Source organism: Telmatherina bonti (genome assembly GCF_933228915.1).
Source record: "Telmatherina bonti genome assembly, chromosome: 22".
Lineage (NCBI taxonomy): Eukaryota > Metazoa > Chordata > Actinopteri > Atheriniformes > Telmatherinidae > Telmatherina > Telmatherina bonti.
In genome coordinates, this window is record NC_136631.1 from 22,761,667 (window position 1) to 22,780,008 (window position 18,342).

The window sequence follows — 18,342 nt, forward strand, 5'->3', positions numbered from 1 at the left end:
TGAAAAGTGATGTGGAAATGTTTTAACCTCTGGCAGATACAGTGAGGCAAATAAGTATTTGAACACGCTGTGATTTTGCAAGTTCTCCCACTTAGAAATCATGGAGGGGTCTGAAATTTTTATTTTAGGTGCATGTCCACTGTGAGAGACAATCTAAAAACAAAATCTGGAAATGACACTGTATGATTTTTTAAATACCGTAATGTATTTGTATGTTACCGCTGCAAATAAGTATTTGAACACCTGTCAATCAGCAAGAATTCTAACTCTCAAAGACATGTTAGTCCGCCTGTAAAAAAGTCCATCTACACTCCACTTATTATCCTAAATTAGAAGCTCCTGGTAGGTTGTTAGCTGGATAAAGACAACTGTCCACCCCATACAATCAGTACAACTCCGACTACTAACATCGCCAAGACAAAAAAGCTGCCCAAAGACACCAGAGACTAAGTTCTAGACCTGCACAAGGCTGGAAAGGGCTACAGGGCAATTGCCAAACAGCTTGGTGAAAAAAGATCCACGGTTGGAGCAATTATTAGAAAATGGAAGAAGCCAAACATGACAGATTTATTGTTATGATAGAACAGAAGATGAGGTTCAAAATGATCAAAACGGTACTAAAGGGTTAGAGATGCTGCTTAACAGAACAAAAACAACAAAATGTCTAAGTAACTCAAAAACAGCCTGTAAAAAAAAAAAGAAAAACCCACAAAACTGGCCTGCAAAGTTATATATATTTACAAACAAACAAGAAGCAGCATCAATAACGAATTGTTAAAAAAAAATAAAAATACAAACAAATGACATTCAACTCTACACCAATAAAACTATCCCATCTCCACGTAAACTATAATAACTGAAGGAGAAGATACAAGGGCTTTACAAAAGCTGTTAAACAAAACTTTGCAGTTATAAATTAACTCAATACCAAGTAGTTTCAACACCACTGGTAAATCAAAGTAATAAGACCAAGCAATTACAAACAAAAAGACAAACTGTCAAAAATGAACCTAGGCTATCTCTATACAGTTTTTTTTTTTTTTTTAACTATAATTTACAACTCATTAAGTGCATAATGCAGCTCTAAAACTGCTCAATGACCAGCTATATTTATATACCCACACAATTCATTTTTAGCTGGAAAAATCAATCAATTTAAACTCTCACTAAAATTAATTTTATATATATATATAAATATATATATAATGTGTACACACACACACACATATATGTGTGTATGTATTGCGTTATTTGGTTACCTGTTCTGCACCTCCACTCACTCCAAACTTATGGTGACACCGACACCTGTTGGTTGCTATGGTATCAGGTGACAGTGAGCCAAAGATCGTCTGTACTGGAGATGAAGCAGTTCCTGCTGGACCTTCGTTAGTTTGCTGCAAGCAACAAATGACACAAAGTGAAATGATAAACATCCTCTCTCAATGTCTTATTTATATATATAAAAAAGAAAAAGAAAAATCAAACATCATCTTTTAAAATGTTATTTGTTTTTTTTCTTTTTCGACTGATTGATTAACTTGAAGTACTTTATTTCGAGCATATAAGACAAAAGTTAATTTTCATATCCAAGTAGACGTATATAATTACATTCATATAAAAAAAACTCTGAGCTCTTCCTCTTAACAGACTGGATCATCTAAATAATTATGTCTATGATCAATGATTTAAAAAAAGGTTTGTCTTCAATAATAAAACTTGAATATTACATAAAGCACACTGAACTGCTTTTGTGTATGAAATGTGTTGTACAAATAAACTTGCCTTGCGAAATACACTTGGCAAATTCTCCTGCTGCTTTTTGAAGCTTCCATTTGCTCCTTTAATACATTTCTACCCTTGAAACTCTGCACTTGACTCATTTTGATGAGACAGTGACTGTCCATAAGCCCACAATCCTGCAGGTTTTTCATGTATCCGTGCACAGACACATCTGACACAAATTAATGAGTCATTGCGCAGAACTTCATACGCTCTTAGATCTATATAATTTGATTCAGGTGTGTTGAAGCAGGAATACCTGCAGGACAGCAGCCCTCAAGGACTGACTTTGGACACGTCTGTTTTATGCGCACTCTGTAGCAGCCATTGTCCGGCATCCTGGAGCTGAGAAATCACACTTCACAGTAGCAGCAGCTGGCTATCAAGACACAGGCTGTTTGGATGCATGTTTTGGCTAATTCAGTAAAGAAATGCAAGTAATTATTGGAGGAAATAAGGGAAACAAAAAGGGAACATGACAGAGCAAAAGATAATGTAAGAGTCCAAGTCTGACTTACTTTTTGCTCAGACTGGATACAAGACAGATGCCCAACCTTCAGTCAGAAAAACTAATATGAAAATCTGTCAACGTTCAATAATCACTGCTTTAAATTATTTGATAGGGAGTGTATTTGCAATTGTAGCCTCCATTGCTGTAAAATATTAACTGGCAGCTAATTGGCCTGGATACTGCTGACACATTAAACAACTTGTCCCACAACTACCTGAAATTACCACCAATATGATTTTAGATTTTAAATGAGTTTAATGTATCTCATGTAGTAACAAAGATCTTAAAAATAACAATACACAAGCAATTTGAAAACAGACCACACCTTTATTTTGAGCTGACATTTAAAATCTTATAAAACAACAGTAATTAAACTACAAAGCTTCTTTGATAATAAGGATCACAAAACCACAAGCTTTCAGTATAATACTGCATTTATTACTCTATAAACTAGTATTGCAGGGGTCTGTTATTACTTAACAAGTCATGTCTGCCTGGCGTGTTTTTTTTCCACACATTTAACATGACAAACTGGGAACACTGAAGGGCACACATCTCTGGTATCATAGAACATTCACAGGCTGCAGAAGCATACTGAGATTCCTCAGAGACAAAAGATGGTCAGGAGTAATCATGTAGTGTTTGGTTAACTAATACTTAAAGGGAAATAACATTACATGTAGCTACAGCAAGCTGTCAACTACCTAACACCTACATTAAGTGTAGATCCCCATGACCAACTTTTGTCATTTTGTTTGATACTTGAGAAATTTTACATTAAAAATCTGTTGGGATTATTGGCACAAGCTAAAGCCACAATTCCAAAAACCCCACCGTTGTGATGTGAAGGTGTCTTCACAGTACAGTCATCTCATGTTTAACTCTGCAGTCAGTCCTAAAGACAACTCTGTACAATATCATAACTTTTTCTGTATCAAGACACTTCAAGGCTGGAATTTGTTTTTTTCTTTCATCTAAATGTACTCAGCTAAAAATTGTAATGGTTGCTGATGTTTTGGAGTTCAGTGACAATACTGTTTCACAGGTTCATGAGGCACTCAGCTCTCTTGTTAAACCACCAGTGTAGTTGCTGGGAGTGTGATGAAAAGAAAAACATGGCACAAAACAGCCCAATCTCTTTAAAGCAGTGCAGGTACAATGGCAGTGAAAAAGCATCAAAGACAGGGGTACAAATACATAAATGTTGAGTATGTATTGTCAGTAGCACCAGGAGAAACAGTACGTGTGAGTCAAGGTCAGAGGGTCTGCACTATGACAGGATACAGCAGGGACATGTGCTCAGCTCCTCTGATTGGCAGCTTGTGTGTGGTGTAGTAGTGGATGACCTCAGGGATAGTGGCAAAGGGAGGACTGTTCTCCCCAAGCACGTAACGACCGTCTGCAGACAGGGTGAACTTCATGTGCATGAAGCCATTGCAGCTCCTGACAGAGAGAAAGGAGCAGATGAGAACAACCTGACTATAACTTGGACGTTCACAAACATAACAGACTAACCTGCCATCTGGAAGATATTTGTATATTTATAATATTTAGATTTTACTTATTTTTTGTGTTGAGTTGAATCAAAACACTTAGCATGTTCAGTTTTGCCAACTTAGATACTTCTTTAGGGGTATAAATGTGAAGTTCAGAACAATTCCCAGGAGATTTTTGACTTCACAATAGCTGCTTTCATACCAGATGTCACAGACATGAAGCATCATTACAGAAAAAAGTGGAAGAGAAGGAAAATGAAGAATAAAAAAAAAAAAAACAGTAGGGAGAAACATAAATATTTGATTTATTGAAACGGTGCAAAAGGTCAACTGGCATTTTTAACAATTGACTGTGATTGATTGGAGGAGGGTAGTGTGTCACGGCCCAGAGACGGAGATTAATGATGATGAAGAAGAGGATGTGCTGTCAGAGCAGACAAAGTAAGAAAATAAATGCTAAAAAAAAAAAAAAAGCAAATGTACTGTGTTTGCTATAAGCTTGAGAAATATATACCACAACTCTTCTGCTTACAAGCGGAATATAAAAAAGATGCAGCGCTCACCCGGTAGAGCAGATGTCACAAGTACAGAGGCCACAGATTGTCAATGCAGAGAGCCCAGGTTTGAGGCATTTTGCTGCATGTCAATCCCTCTGTGACTCATTTTCTTATCTACAGACTGTACAGTAAAGACCACCAGAGCCCCACTTATTCAACAAGCAGTTTCCGGGCAGTTTTTTTTTTTATTTTTTATTTTTTTAAATCCCCACTGGTGATAATGTATTTCTTATTTAAAAAAAGGTGACATCAAGACCAATAATGTAATTGACTTTTATTGGTCGACTTCAGGAATGCACGTCCTAAAAATAAGTAAAATGAGTGGTACATGAAGTAATGCTAAAGACTGAAAGTTGCCTCAAAGCTCAAATCTGACAACAACTCAACACCTACAGACCAACAATACTGCAATGAAGTAGAATCTTTGTAGCAGGATACTATAGAAGAATTTCCCTGAAGCAAATTCCAATGTCAATGAACTTTGAGGGTATCAATCATTTACAGTTTTGTGTGGGTAGAAACAGTTTGCGTGGGAATATTTACCTGAGGGAAAGCGAGTAGTCATTCCTGCAGGTCTGGCTGTTCCTCACCAGGTAAGAGTTCTCCTTGCAAAGAGTCAGCAAAGACTCTGCCTCTGAGCGGCTCAGGGCTCCATGGTACCATCTGCAGGTGACAAACAGGAAACATGAACGGACAGATTTAATCACTCTTACCGAGTAGAACCCGGTTTGTTCTTCTGTGGGGACTTATGGCTTCTTTTTTACTCTACATTATTGTTGTGGTCTGGCTCCTTTTCTTTTCATTGACGTCAAAGATATAAAGTGGATTATGTAATCAAAGTGCTGCAATGTGTTATTCCTTCCTAATTCTTTGCCAAGGAGTGTCACAATGGCCAGTCAATTGTATTAACACAAAATCTGTTTGTTACACATTTCCATGCATCCTGGGTGTTTTTTTTTTTTATTTACAGAAAGAGTTTCTGGAAAAATGTTCCTACATTTAAAATTAAATGTTCCAACTTTGTGAATAATGTCTGACAAGAAGTTCTATTTGTCGGCAAAAGAAATCCTCTGCTACTCAATTGAAAGAGAAGAAACCATTTGAAATCCTTGAACTGTGAAATTACAGATGCCAACTTACACTTGCTTCTCCAGGGGCAGCAACGGATCTACTCTCTCACCCAGGAGAGGAGGAGTGTCACCCACTAGACGGAGGGTAGTTGAGTCCGATGCAGTGGATGTGGGGCCCGTCCTGGTAAGCCTGCTCTGTTCTGTATGAGTCCGTGAGCGCTCCCTTTCTGCACCTTCAAACTGAACTATAGCCAGACAAGATAAGTGGTTTGTTAAAAAGCAAAAAAAATAAATAAAAAAATAGAAGTTTAAAAATGACTGGTTACAGAATTTTAGTATCACGGCAACCGGTTTACCTGCAAGAGCTTTAGAGATGTTGTCCTTCTTCCACTCCCAGGGCTGATCATACTCGTCAGCTGGCCTCTCATCGTCCTGAGGCAGCCTGCTCTCCCTGCTGTCAATCAGGCCGAAACCTCCCTCAACCTTCAGGCTTTGCTGTTGTGTTAGTGGAGCAGCTCGATGGTGGTGACGACTCCTCTCCTCATAAGGATTGTCGTATAATTGGCCACCATCTCCGCTACGAGACCTGTTAGCCATCACGCTGTGTTGCAGTTCTGTACAATAGAGCAAAAATCTGCAGTTAAAAACAATGCACTGAATTCTTTTTACAATCATATTAATAGAAGAAAATGCTAAATAAACTCAAGTCATATCAAATCAGCAGAGTCTCTACGTGTTCTACATCTTTATCAATTTGGTGTGAAAGATGTAACAAACAAATAATTAAAAATCTTTAATCAGGAATAATTCAACTCTTTTTACATTAGTTTAGTGAATTTCCAGACTAAATGTTGCTTTCCATGATCTACTTTAACTATGTCTTAGATTTTTATTAAAAGCTGCTCTGCAGAGTCTTTAAAACACTGAAAAAACTAACAATAGTGGTTTATCTCGGCATAAAACAAAATATTTTACTTAAATCCAAAGTTTGTGTTTTAAAAGGCAAAAGTTTTAGAAATAAACCTGAAATTATCCGTTGTGCCTCAAATGGCTCCATGTAGCTGCAGCAGTCTGTTGGTGCAGATTTGGGCTCCCAGTTTGGCCTGGATCTTGGGTCTGGCTGTGCATCAAACGGATCAGAGTAGTCTGTGTCAGCATCTGATGCTGCCGGAGCGGAGGGAACAACCTTGGTAGGGAAACACACAAAAAGGCCCCAAAAAATTCAAATGTAGCAGCACAACAGATGTTTTTTTAGTTAAGGGGAAAAAAGCTACAGCTGTAACAGCTATCATGATGAGTAAAAAAAGGGAAAAAAAAGTGCACACAAGTAAATGAAAGAAGAGAGATGGAAGATGGAAAAAATGAAGTGAAAAATAAAAACAAAATATTAATGCTTACAGGCTCTTCTTGAACAGTCACGGGATTCAAGGGAATTTTACAACGGCCAAACTCCTGAGAGTCCACTTTAATTAGTCTGTGTTTTGGAGACACGACTTTCACCTGAACGCAACACATGTGAATAAGAAGATTTTAGGCTAAATAACTAACTGTCTATATCCTCCACAAAATCAATACATAAACATGACACAATAAAAACAAGAAGAAAATAAAAAGTTTTAATCAAAAAGAATATAAACATGTGATGACATGTGGTAATTAAAACAAACCAAACCAAATGGATGCATCGATAAAAACAGCAGTGTGTCTTACCTCCACACCGTTAGGCAGCACTGAGCCAAATGCGGGGAAAGAAGGAAGGCTCACTGTAGCGCTACAGGAGCTGAAACTGCCATTCTGGGTCTCCTTATCAGAGCGTTGGTAAGGATCCTCAAAATCCAGCTCCTTCTGAGCTCTGTAAGCCCTCAAAATCTCACTCTCAGTGTAATCTGGCCTCGGAGGCTGTGGAGGATCGCGCCTGCTGCCAAAATTTAAGTAGTCCTTCAGCCACTTTGCCATGGATCTGTGGATGAAGTGGTAAACAGATTGTATGGAATAATTTACAAGGGCATATGTTTGAAATGGTCAAGTTGACCACTCCCCTGCCAAAGTGCATCTAACCTCAGCGATCTTTTGTTTCGGACTCCATGTAACTGATTCAGTTTTTTCCTCAGTAACTGTTTTGCAGAGGTGTATAAAGTAAAGTGTTTTTGCAGAGGTGTATAAAGTGTGAGTAGAAAGTAGAAGTCCTGTCCAGCAGCTCTTTCCAACCAGTCACTAAACCAAGTGAATTTAATCAGCTCAACTCCCCTGCAGGTAGATGAGCCTGTTAGTGAACGCACCTGTTCTGGATGCACAGCTAGATCCAAAAACATGGCAGGACTTCTACTTTATTTTTACTTCTACTTTATACACCTCTGCTGGTTTGTCCTACAAAGACCAAAATACCAAACACTCATTAATAAATCTACCGCTCATGAATGAGGACCCCAGCAAAGACAAATCACTTCAACAAAGTAGTTCCTGAGATTATTCAGGCACTTTTCCATCAATATAAACTGGTATGTTATGGTGGACTATGTAGGATGAGTTAATGCATCAAAAGGTGTACTTTAGATTTGATTTACAGGAGGAGAAAAGTGAAGAAGTATTCTGACAAATGAAATTATTAAACATCTGTGGTGATATATACACAGGTTTGGTCTTGCTGTGAAAAGAAAGAACAGCAGCAGCAAAGCAGGCTAATGATTTAATAATTGACTTTTTAGATCTACTCGTGGACACAAGGTATGAGTAGTGATTGATTAAATCCTTAATGGGATAACTCCTAGAGATCAACAAGGTGCTCCAAGTCTAGACTGTGCTGACCTACAGGGAAATGAGCCAGGTCAGATGGTTTGAGCATCTGTTCAGCGTGCCCTCTGTGCACCTTTTGCATAAGGAATTTGTTCTTGAATGAGACAATGAGGCAACTTTTGGACCTGCGGGACAATGCGCTTTGGGAGTTTGAGGAGCAGCACTTGATGATCTTCTGAAGGGGGTGGGGGCACGAGATATCGGGGCATCTCAGTGTAAACTACTGCACAACAATGACCAGCTCATCATAAAAACTCGCGTTTTATACTCAGTAGAGCCTCAGTGGGCGAATCATATTAGTCAAATTTGCATATTAGGTCCAGTAAGAGCAAAAGTAAAATCTAAGCCCATCCTTTCCATAACTTCATGAGGCAGAGAGCAGGTTATTATAACTTAGTTAAAGCTAGCCAGCTGAGACGTAGCCAGTTAGCATTTTTAAGTTGAGGTTTCAATAGTTATTTCTTTACAGAGGTGGATAAATGCTAGGATTTCCACCCCAACCAGCTACACAAAGCTCGACTACTGACATATCTTGTTTTACACGCTATATTATTATGAGCTAAAGAAGTGCTTCGTGCAAATGACAAATCACATCCATAAATATGTTTAAGCTAAGAAAGCTAATGCTAACGTAATTCCCTTTAGCTCACCCTCTTTCTTTTCATTGACGGTTCCCCGCTCCAGTTACGTCTTTCTGGTTATCATCCGGCGTTTCTTTTTAACGCTGTCCGCACAAAGATAAAGTGTAGACATTCATACAAAAAGAAAAGAAATTTAAAAAAAAAAAGAAAAGAAAAAAAATGGAGCCAACCAGGTCAGTCGGCCAACGTTAGCAGCTGGACTGGCCCGCAGAGCAGCCGTCTGCTCCCGACACAACACACACTGGCACGGCGGACAAGCTTAAAAGGGGAGTGTTTACTAGATAGTTTTAATGTGTGTCGACATTAAAGCCAGGATTTATTTATTTATTTGGACATTATCAGTATCCCTTTCACATATACAGTACCTTTAGTTTCTTTGCTGTCAGCTCCGTACAGTTTTTTGTGTTTTTTTTTTTAACCAATAAAAAACACGTTTTGTATTCATCAAGGTAGGTTATAGTCATAGTAAAATTAACAAAGTAAAAATAACAATTATAGCTGCTGATAGACCAATAGCTATACCAACATGTCAAGGACTAATAAACACACACACACAACTTGCATTACACAACTTATGTCAAATATTACATTTCGGAACTAAACACTTTGTAATTTTCTATTCTATTCTATTCTACCGTCATTTAGCAGACGCTTTTATCCAAAGCGACTTACATATGAGTGAGAACAACACAAGCACAAAATTTAACAGTAGAGGACATCGTAGGAAGATGCTAGTGGACTGTCCACTTGGATGCAGATCCTTGCATGAAGTGCCATAGGCTCTTCTTTACTCCCTTCCCACCATATAATGTCACCTATGTTACAATACAAAGAATTAATATCATAAAGTTTGTTGCAAAGAACTGGGCTAAGTTCTCCAACTTTCCACTAAATACAGCTATACTAAGTGTTGAAGTGCTCCTTGAAGAGCTGAGTCTTCAGCTTGCTCTTAAAATTTACTGACAGTGGTGGAGAAGCAGTCTAAATTTTTATTGACTTTTGGACAACAGCTTAAACAATTATCTTTAAGTGCTGCAGCATAAGACCTTCAGAGTTAAAAGCAAAAACAAGAGTAAATGCAGCTGGTGTATGTGGGACTAATCTATTATGATGCATCAGTAATAATGACTCCAAATCCAGGACAAGTATCTAAACAAAAAGTATTGTTTTTAATTAGAAATCTCTGCTTTAAAAATGTTACTTGGATAATCTAAATATATAACAGTAATGGAAATAAAACCAACAGACTGTTGAGGTGAAACATCTTTTTTAGTGAAAGGAGGCATCCAAAACAAGACAAGCTGCTGCAACCATACTACTTTCATTATACTTTTTAGGGTCAATTAGTTTGGAAACAACTCATTTCTCCTTTTTTTTAAATCATCCTAATCACAACTTATATTCTACTTACAGCTACTTTTTAACTCACATAAATCAAAAAGTAGTGGATAAAGAGAATAAAACAAGCATGAGCAAGCACCTCAAACTTGTAAGTAAGTAGCATCTAAGTAAATTATTTTTCAACATTAACAAATATGATTGCCAGATCTAATGACACTCAATAATTTATTATTACATGACCATCTCAAACAGTCAGCATCAGACAAATTCTGAATTTCATCAGCTGAAATCTTACAGTATTGATGCTACTCCATATACAAGCACAATTACCCTTTTAAGTACACATATATGTACTTTTCAAAGGCAAATTGATTTAAGGTACATCAGAAATTACATTGAGGATACCAAGGAAAAAAAAAAAAAAAAAAAAAAAATTTGATAAACTGAATGTTGAATAATATAAGACAGGGAGAAAGACTTAGACATGTTTTAATAAACAATAAAATATGTAGCAGTCATTTTAAGCTACACCTACACCAGAAACATTAAACATAAAAATCTAACTTTATAGTGGATCTGCTCAAATTTACTTTAATTCACTTGTTCAGAGAAGCTGACAATACAAATCCAGCATTAAAATAACAATACTGTCATTCGCTTTCATTGCTGTCGCTGTCTGAATACGCCCCCAGCAGGCTGAGAGATGATAAACCATTTTGTGTTGCAACTTTAGAAGCATTTGTTGTGTCAGTCTGTGACGTCTTTGAATCTGTAAAACAATAAATAAAATGAATTAATATCCACTGTGCCTTCCACATCATGGACATTTCTGATGAAGGCGGTGACTGGTCAAGTCACAGCCTGACTTTATCTCGTCATGAAATATCAGATGCTGATCTGTTACCTGTCTGTGAGGCGGCGGCAGCGTTAGTCTCCTCTAAATTGTGTTTGTTGACGGAAACCGCTGATTTTTTTCGCACCACTAGCGAGCCCAGAGCCTTTCCTCCCCCAAGTGTCCCAACACTCCTCTCCCAACTCTCAACCTTGGCCCTCTTCACTCCTCCAGCTGAGGCTGCCTGTTAAAATTCAGCATGAAACTTTATTTCCTGTTAAAAATTTAGTCTCTGCTGAGTTTTTTGTATTATTATTTGGAGTATTTCTAAGCAATACAGAAATAGTATGCATATTTTTTTTTAACCCTTTACAAACATATAAATGAGCATATCAAGAGCAATGTGGGCGATTTAGTGTTGAACTAGTAATCTGCTGATTAATGGCTGCAGATGTGTTTATTTTTTTAATTTCACACCTACCATCAGAAACCTTTGCTCTGGAAGACTTAGTGTGCATTTGAATGCAATCTGTGTCAAGCTGCCAAATATATGTAGCTTATGTAGTTAAAACTGGAGCAGACTCAGTTAAGATTTGTAGACAATGGGACTGAAATATTAAAGATTTACCTCAAACAGTATTTATTGCCAATGCTTCGCAAAGAAACTTTCTTGAATACTGACCTGTGTCTCCACTGGCTTATCAGAGGTTAGGATATCAGTTGGTTTGTCTGCACTGGACTTCTTCAGCTGGCTGCTGCTGCTGCTGCTGCTCTCTTGTTCCTCTTCTGAATCAGAGTCAGAGTCTCTAAGTCTTTTTATAAGAGCGCGCTCCAACATGTCTCTGTAAAATAATGTTATCTTTGTGTAAACTAGTACTGCTGGTAAATGCGAAAATAGTACACAAGACAAACTGGACATAAATACTAAGGCTAGAATATGTTTCTACAGCCAATGTTGAGTTTAACATTTAACAAAATTAAAAAGACATTTGCTTATATACAAACAGCAGACTTTATATGATACAGTTTGACATTGTTTCAATATTCTTCTGTGACTCTTCCTCACTTTGTCTCCCGCTCATCCTCTTCTTTTATCCTCTCCCTCTCTCTCTGTTCCATTTCTCTGTATTGTTCAATCATTCCCTCAAAATCCACTTGAGCCTGTCTCTGGTTCAGCTCCTTCAGTTCCTGAAGGTTCTCCAAAACCTCCATCTCCAATTTAGAATCCTTTGTGCGATTCTCCAACACCTGGTGGAATATTGATCAAACATCAGTTCTTAATTTCTATTTCTCAACATACTAGAAACATGCTATTTCCAAACACCAAATGATTTTCAAAATACATACCTTCATGGGGTTGTTCAGTTCCTCATCTTCCCGCTCCTGCTGGATTCGCTTCTCCTCCTCCTCAAGAAGTTTCTCTGCCTGGAAGTTTCTTGTTGCACCATGTTCCATGGCATAGTCTGTGTTTTCAGGGTCGGTCTATTCTCAGTAGGAAAGAGGATTTATTTTATTAATTAAACTAAGGACATCTCTTCCAGAAAACAGCAAACATATCACTGTAACTTGTGACAGTAACTTGATCATGAAAAAAAAAAACAACCTCACCTTAAATGTAATCTCAGCAAGACACCGGGTGCATTTGATGTAGAAACGGAAAATTGGGAGTCCCATGTACAGTTCGTTCTGCACTGTCTCTTTACGCGCATTAAACTTTTTCCCTTTATAGATATACTCGCCACATGTTTTACACCTGTAAACAAGCAGAGAGGCCATGCATTCCCATAGGTCAGCAAATGGTTTAAATCATATATTAAAAACAAAATTCAAGACAATTTATGCCTGCAAGTAATGCAAGCCAGCCAGGATACCTGCACTGCCAAAATGGTACAATCCTAATTCACAATTGAAGCACTCACAATAGATGTCATTTGGTCTTTTACTGATGTAAATGTATATGTAAATGTAATGTATGATGTAAATGTAAACTGATTATTTAATTATTGCTATAAATTTCAGTTATTTCAAGTAGTTTTTACTTTAATGTGTTTAACAAACTGTTTCAAAAGGAAACTTTAGGAGTCACTTTCTGAAACTGTGCAAATATGGTAATAAATTTATAGGCATCTGAGTAAAGAAGTGTTGACAATTACTTGAAAGACTATTAAAAAAGAATTTATCCCATTTTCTAGTACATACTTTCTAAAAGAAGATAGGTTTCCAATAGGGCTGTGACTATATCCAGTTTTTTGGGTGCCGAATTGATTTAAATTGCGATTCTCACAATTCTTCGATTTAGCTGATTTTTGTAGATTAAAAACAAAAAAAAAAAAAAAAATGTATAAAACTTATTTTTATGTCATTTTTCTTGATTTCTATGAGGAAAAAACATCACAGTAGCCAGACCAGCATTCTGCTGCTACAATGCCCAAGAAGAAAAGTAAAAAGATCAATAAAAACAATAAAAATAACATAAATTTTATAGTAGATTAATTTTTTTATTTGAAAAAAACAAAAACAAAAAAAAATCGATTTTAAAATTGTGAAGCAAAAAAAATAAATAATAAAAAAATCAAAAATCCCTATTTTCGATTTTTCAATTCGATTTTCCCACCCCTAGTTTCCAAGGTGGAAGAACATGTATCCATGTTCAGACCATTCTGGTGAGCTGAAGGTGACTTTAATGCAGGTGATTTCTGTCATCCATCTTTAACTGAACCAAACCTTCTCAGTGATCGAGAATATCTTCTCCTTCTCTAAAGAGCTGTTTTAACTTAAAACAAAGCAGTATTGTTTAACCCAAAAATAAAAAATAAAAGTCAGATGGATGAAATACAGTCGACATACCTCATGTTGAATGGAGCCATCAATCTGACCACATACTGGCGATCTTTGGGGAGTTTAAGTTTGGGGATTTTGGACGGATCAAAGTCCGGCGGGTAGTATTTCTGTGGAAATCAAGATGGTTTATAAAAGTTAGCAGCTGAAAATCACAAGTAAAACCAAGAACGAACCATACATAAGTTGCAACCCAAGCATTTAAAAAATCTTTAAAGGTAGCTGGTAATGATAATTAAGTTAAAGTCCACTGCGAGCGTCTAAAACAAAATTATTAGCATTTCTACTTAAAATAAGCTCGAAGTAAATGAGCAGCAGTTAGCATCACTGCTAATTAGCCTGGATATTTTTCAGCTCATATGCTGCACCTAGCCTAGCTAAATAACAGAACACGAAGCGCGTGGCTATCCATAATTTACTTACATTCAACACTTTTCTTTCGGACATTGTAGCTTTTTACAGGTAAACAAAAACCTCTGGAAGAAACCAGCTAATGTTTATCTCACAACACTTCAGAAAACAGTATGCTGCACCGCAGACTTCCGGCCTTCTTCGTGATCTGCTTCCGGAATCTAAAATGTGATGCTGCCCTCGCGCGGCATCCGCGAGTAACTACAACATCAGTGTTTTTCAACCTTTTTTGAGCCAAGGTACATTTTTTATTGAAAAGATCACAAGGCACACTACAAACCGAAAAAAAGACTGTGTGATTTAAATTAATAATATGAAGTCGTTCTTGTTAAAATGTCTTGTAGGATAATCAAATGTCCTCAAAGAAAAAGGTCTTTTATGATCATTCATACTTCTACTTACTCAGTGTTAAACCTGGGACTGTGTATGTAAACATATGAATTTTTAGACTATTTAGGTAAAATTAAACTATTTCCCATGGTGCACCAGACAATCTCTGACAGCACAGTGGTTGAAAAACACAGAGCTACATCTACATCAGGAGTTCGGTACTAATGGAGCCATGGCAATTCAGGCTTTCACTGTTTCCTTGCTCAAACGCACCTGACTTTTTTTTTAGCAAGAAAATTATCATCAGTTTAACGTCCACAGGATTGTACCCAGCCTTCCTGGACGTGTTTGAAGACCAAAACTGATAACAAATTGAGGTGGCATTAAAATAACCGAAGAGCCCAAAATAACTTCCAAAGACATTAAAGATGAACTCCAACGGGAAAAGTACATAACAAACAAACAAACAAAAAAACAAACAGAGTGGGTCAACATCTGCTGCTGTTTGAGTCAAAGTGGACTTCATGAGAGACTAAGAAGGAGGACATTACTGTTGAAAAGCGAGACTGGAATTTACCACAATTCATATTGACAAGCTACAAACTTTCTGGGTGAATGTCCTCTGGACAAATGAGACAAACTGGAGCCATTTTGCAAAGCATATCAGCTCTGTCTTCACATCAATTTTAATTGTACACGTCAAGAAAAGAACATTGTCACTACTGCAAAACATGGAGGCTGCTCGGTTATGTTTTGGGGATGTTTTGTTTCATCTGGCACATGGTGTCTTGAATCTGTTTGTGGTACAATGAATTCTCAAAACTATCAAAACATTCTGGAGCAAAATAAGCTGCCTTGTTTCAGAAAGTGCTGTCTCTGTTGCAGGTCATGGGTCCTCTAAAACACTGGACAATACTGAAATGGTCTTCTGTTCCTGTTAGAAATGTCACTGAACTTCTGTGGAAGGAACTGAAGTATCTTCAAACCTGAGACCGTTGAAACAGTTCGCTTGTGAGGAGTTGGCCAAAATGCTTGTTGTCTTTTTTATTGCAACGTTCTCATTAACAGGATAGCAATAGTTTGATTGGAATGAATACCTCAAAAGGTTGTGCAACAAAATAAAAAATGAAGTGTGCTGATATTTTTTCTTTCATCAGTTTTTTTTTTTTTTAATAATTCAGTTGAATATCAATTAAAAAACTTTTTTTTTTTTCCTGATTTTTGTTGGTTAATTTTCCATTTTTTCTTTATTCTATATTACTTTTAGTAGTTCCATGTTATGTCATTGACATATGGGTTTTCTTTCATCAACAGAGGTTTGCCAATAAAGCTCTCAAAACTCTTGTCTATCAGGATTCTAAATTTACCGTGTGGAAAGGCAATGCCAAACCTACAAATGTTAACAATACTTTATCTATTGATTTATTTGACTTTTTCCCTCACAGTGATTCAGAGATTAGTGATCTTGTGCTCTTTTCGCCTTACAAGTCATCAGTCATGCAACCAATAAATTCAACTGACTGAGTGAGTTATTGTGATTTTTCTATTTCTTGTTTGAGACAAATGTACAGAAAATATTAGCATTCAGTGACTCTGAATAAATCACAGCTTGGTCACATTTTCAGTTGCTGTCTAGTTAACAAGTATGGCCAGCGTGGTAGTAATGTGATACGTTTGATTTTGGGGTATCTGACATGTTTGGTGTGCATTTCTCTCTCACACAAAAATGCGCTCACCTTAGGTGGTATGAGTCAAGGTTATCACTGCAGAAGGAAATTGGACTTTGATTACATATTGATGTCAATGCAGGTGAATCTGTGACCTGAGTTAATTGAAACGTGGCAAGATCAGAAGTTTGCTCACAGTCAGACCAGAATAAAGAAAGCTGGGAGAAAGCCATGAGAAAAGAATCCATCTATCAGTAAGTCATTGTTTTATAGGCTCAAACAATTTTATTCTTCATGTTTGACAACTTCATTGTGTTATGTGAAGCTCTTATGGTTGAGCTCTCAACCTGGTTATGATTCATCAAAATGACTCATCGGTGAGCCAGATACAGTATTTTAACAGAAGAATCACTTTGCATTGATGCAGCAGTATAGAAATAAAGAAAAGAATAACTGGTTTGATGGGAAACCAATTGGTTTCTACTCAAATTGTGAAAAAAAAGCCCCAAAAAAGCTCATGACTTTTTCAATTTAATTTCTATGGGGACTATCAAGCCTCGTGAAATGTAAACCCACCTTTAACCAGTTTGGATTTCATCCGGTAGTGCTAATCAGTCAAAGGTACAAAGGTGAAGTGTAATGCCACGGATGGCAAGGTTGGCATAAATATTTCAGAGGCTAGTTGATGTCAGCAGTCTCTGGAAAGCACCTATAAAGGCAGCTTCTCTGGACAGAAGACTGTCCACTTCTATTCATCACCTCCTATTCATCTACACCCTCTGCAGAGAAGGACTTCAATTCGTTTTTCAGCACCATGGTCAGCGCGCAGACTCTCCTCCTCGCGGTCACCTGCTGGTGCGCCTACCTGTGGCTGGCACGTGCCGAGGACTCCTCGATGGAGACGCGCTCTTTAGATTTCTCCTTGAAAACCCAACAGGAGAGAGACCTGGTGAGATATGAGGGGGAAACGTGGGGTTGTGATGTGTCTAGTAGAAGGTTTGTGGACAATACTAACAAATACCTGAGAAGTTGACTTGTAAAGTTCGAATAAAAAAATTGTCCTCGGTTCGTCTTCGGTTCTCGAGAGACAACGAGAAATGGGGAGTTTAAATGTTTAAAATTGTGAGTTTATTTATTTATTTACGCAGATCGATGCTTTACAAGAAGTTTTGGAAAAGCTAAGAAACAAAGAGATGCCCTCAGAGAAGAAGCTTGGCTGGTTGCCTTCGGTATGTAAAACACCACACAGCAAGAAACACATGTGGTATTTTATTACTTTTCATTATGAAAGAAATGGTAAAGACTTTTGGAGATGCACACCCTGAAACGGAAAGCCATCTTGCACTTTAAATTATGTCACAGGCTAAAAATTTGTAATATAACAACAAAAAGAAGAAGAAGAAGAAGAAGAAGAAGAAGAAGAAGAAGAAGAAGAAGAAGAAGACATCAACTAGAAGTTTTATTCTGAACTGAATTTATTGTCATTTCAGTGCGACGCTGGGGAGCCGTGTGCCGTGCGTAAAGGTGCCCGTATCGGCACTCTGTGCAGCTGTCCTCGAGGGACTTCCTGCAACTTTTACGTCCTCAAATGTTTGTAAAATAAAAAAAAAAGGGCAGCAAGAAATGAAGATGGAGTTTAATGGTTAGAAGAGTTGAAAATGCTTTATGTGAGGAATGACAGGAAATCTAGGCTCTTTCGTTGTTTTTCAATAAGCTTAATGCTACAATATTATTATTATTATTATTATTATTATTATTATTATTAGTAGTAGTAGTAGTAGTAGTAGCAGTACTAGTAGTAGTAGTAGTAGTATTTTCATTTATAAATTGTTGTAATGATGTAGTCTATGTGCATCTTTTTTCATTTAAGTGTTTATCGTGTTGCAGGGTTGTCAGCTTCCTTTAATATGAATGAGATTTCAGAATCGCATGAGACACTTTTTAAATGTAATTTTTTTTGTCACAAATATACGTTTGTTGTTTGTTATTCTTATCTCATATGTTGATTTGAGTTTGTTTAGCCTTTTTGGGAACTTTGGTCTGTATCTGGAACAAAAGAGATTTGTATGGTGAATT

General features: G+C 37.1%; 3 protein-coding genes across 4 annotated transcripts; 1 reads left to right on the plus strand and 2 right to left on the minus strand.

Moving 5' to 3' along the window:
- Positions 1 to 2,568: 2,568 nt before the first annotated feature.
- On the minus strand, positions 2,569 to 9,062 carry shda (Src homology 2 domain containing transforming protein D, a). 2 transcript variants are annotated; one of them, XM_079262488.1, is made up of 8 exons: positions 8,857 to 9,062; positions 7,124 to 7,373; positions 6,812 to 6,913; positions 6,437 to 6,599; positions 5,770 to 6,027; positions 5,484 to 5,658; positions 4,887 to 5,006; positions 2,569 to 3,733 (listed from the first exon to the last, which is right to left on the minus strand). In XM_079262488.1, the coding sequence occupies exons 2-8, from the start codon at positions 7,367 to 7,369 to the stop codon at positions 3,547 to 3,549; spliced, it is 1,251 nt and encodes a 416-aa protein (XP_079118614.1). In that variant the 5' UTR covers positions 7,370 to 7,373; positions 8,857 to 9,062; the 3' UTR covers positions 2,569 to 3,546. The 2 variants fall into 2 exon arrangements, with proteins under 2 accessions (XP_079118614.1, XP_079118615.1); XM_079262489.1 differs by lacking the exon at positions 6,812 to 6,913.
- A 1,069-nt stretch (positions 9,063 to 10,131) lies between these two features.
- yju2 (YJU2 splicing factor homolog) lies at positions 10,132 to 14,392 on the minus strand. Its single transcript, XM_079261725.1, has 8 exons — positions 14,282 to 14,392; positions 13,868 to 13,968; positions 12,629 to 12,773; positions 12,368 to 12,502; positions 12,087 to 12,268; positions 11,703 to 11,862; positions 11,093 to 11,264; positions 10,132 to 10,957 (listed from the first exon to the last, which is right to left on the minus strand). The coding sequence occupies exons 1-8, from the start codon at positions 14,303 to 14,305 to the stop codon at positions 10,839 to 10,841; spliced, it is 1,038 nt and encodes a 345-aa protein (XP_079117851.1). The 5' UTR covers positions 14,306 to 14,392; the 3' UTR covers positions 10,132 to 10,838.
- Positions 14,393 to 17,080: 2,688 nt separating this feature from the next.
- Positions 17,081 to 17,864, plus strand: LOC306772701 (cocaine- and amphetamine-regulated transcript protein-like; the record flags this gene model as incomplete). The annotated part of the gene is made up of 3 exons (XM_079262304.1): positions 17,081 to 17,215; positions 17,415 to 17,495; positions 17,757 to 17,864. 3 exons carry the CDS (start codon positions 17,081 to 17,083, stop codon positions 17,862 to 17,864), a joined length of 324 nt encoding a protein of 107 aa, XP_079118430.1.
- Positions 17,865 to 18,342: the final 478 nt, after the last annotated feature.

Bases quoted from the DNA above. Each gene is read 5' to 3' on its own strand.
- shda (XM_079262488.1), bottom strand. From the start codon at position 7,369: ATGGCAAAGTGGCTGAAGGACTACTTAAATTTTGGCAGCAGGCGCGAT. The intron at 5,007-5,483 runs GTAAGTTGGCAT...TGTCACCTGCAG, and splicing joins CTGCCCCTGGAGAAGCAAGT to ATGGTACCATGGAGCCCTGA. The intron at 3,734-4,886 runs GTAAATATTCCC...TCTCTCTGTCAG, and splicing joins GACTACTCGCTTTCCCTCAG to GAGCTGCAATGGCTTCATGC.
- yju2 (XM_079261725.1), bottom strand. From the start codon at position 14,305: ATGTCCGAAAGAAAAGTGTTGAAT. The intron at 12,774-13,867 runs GTATGTCGACTG...GCTTGTTTACAG, and splicing joins ATGGCTCCATTCAACATGAG to GTGTAAAACATGTGGCGAGT. The intron at 12,503-12,628 runs GTGAGGTTGTTT...TACTGAGAATAG, and splicing joins TTGCTGAGATTACATTTAAG to ACCGACCCTGAAAACACAGA.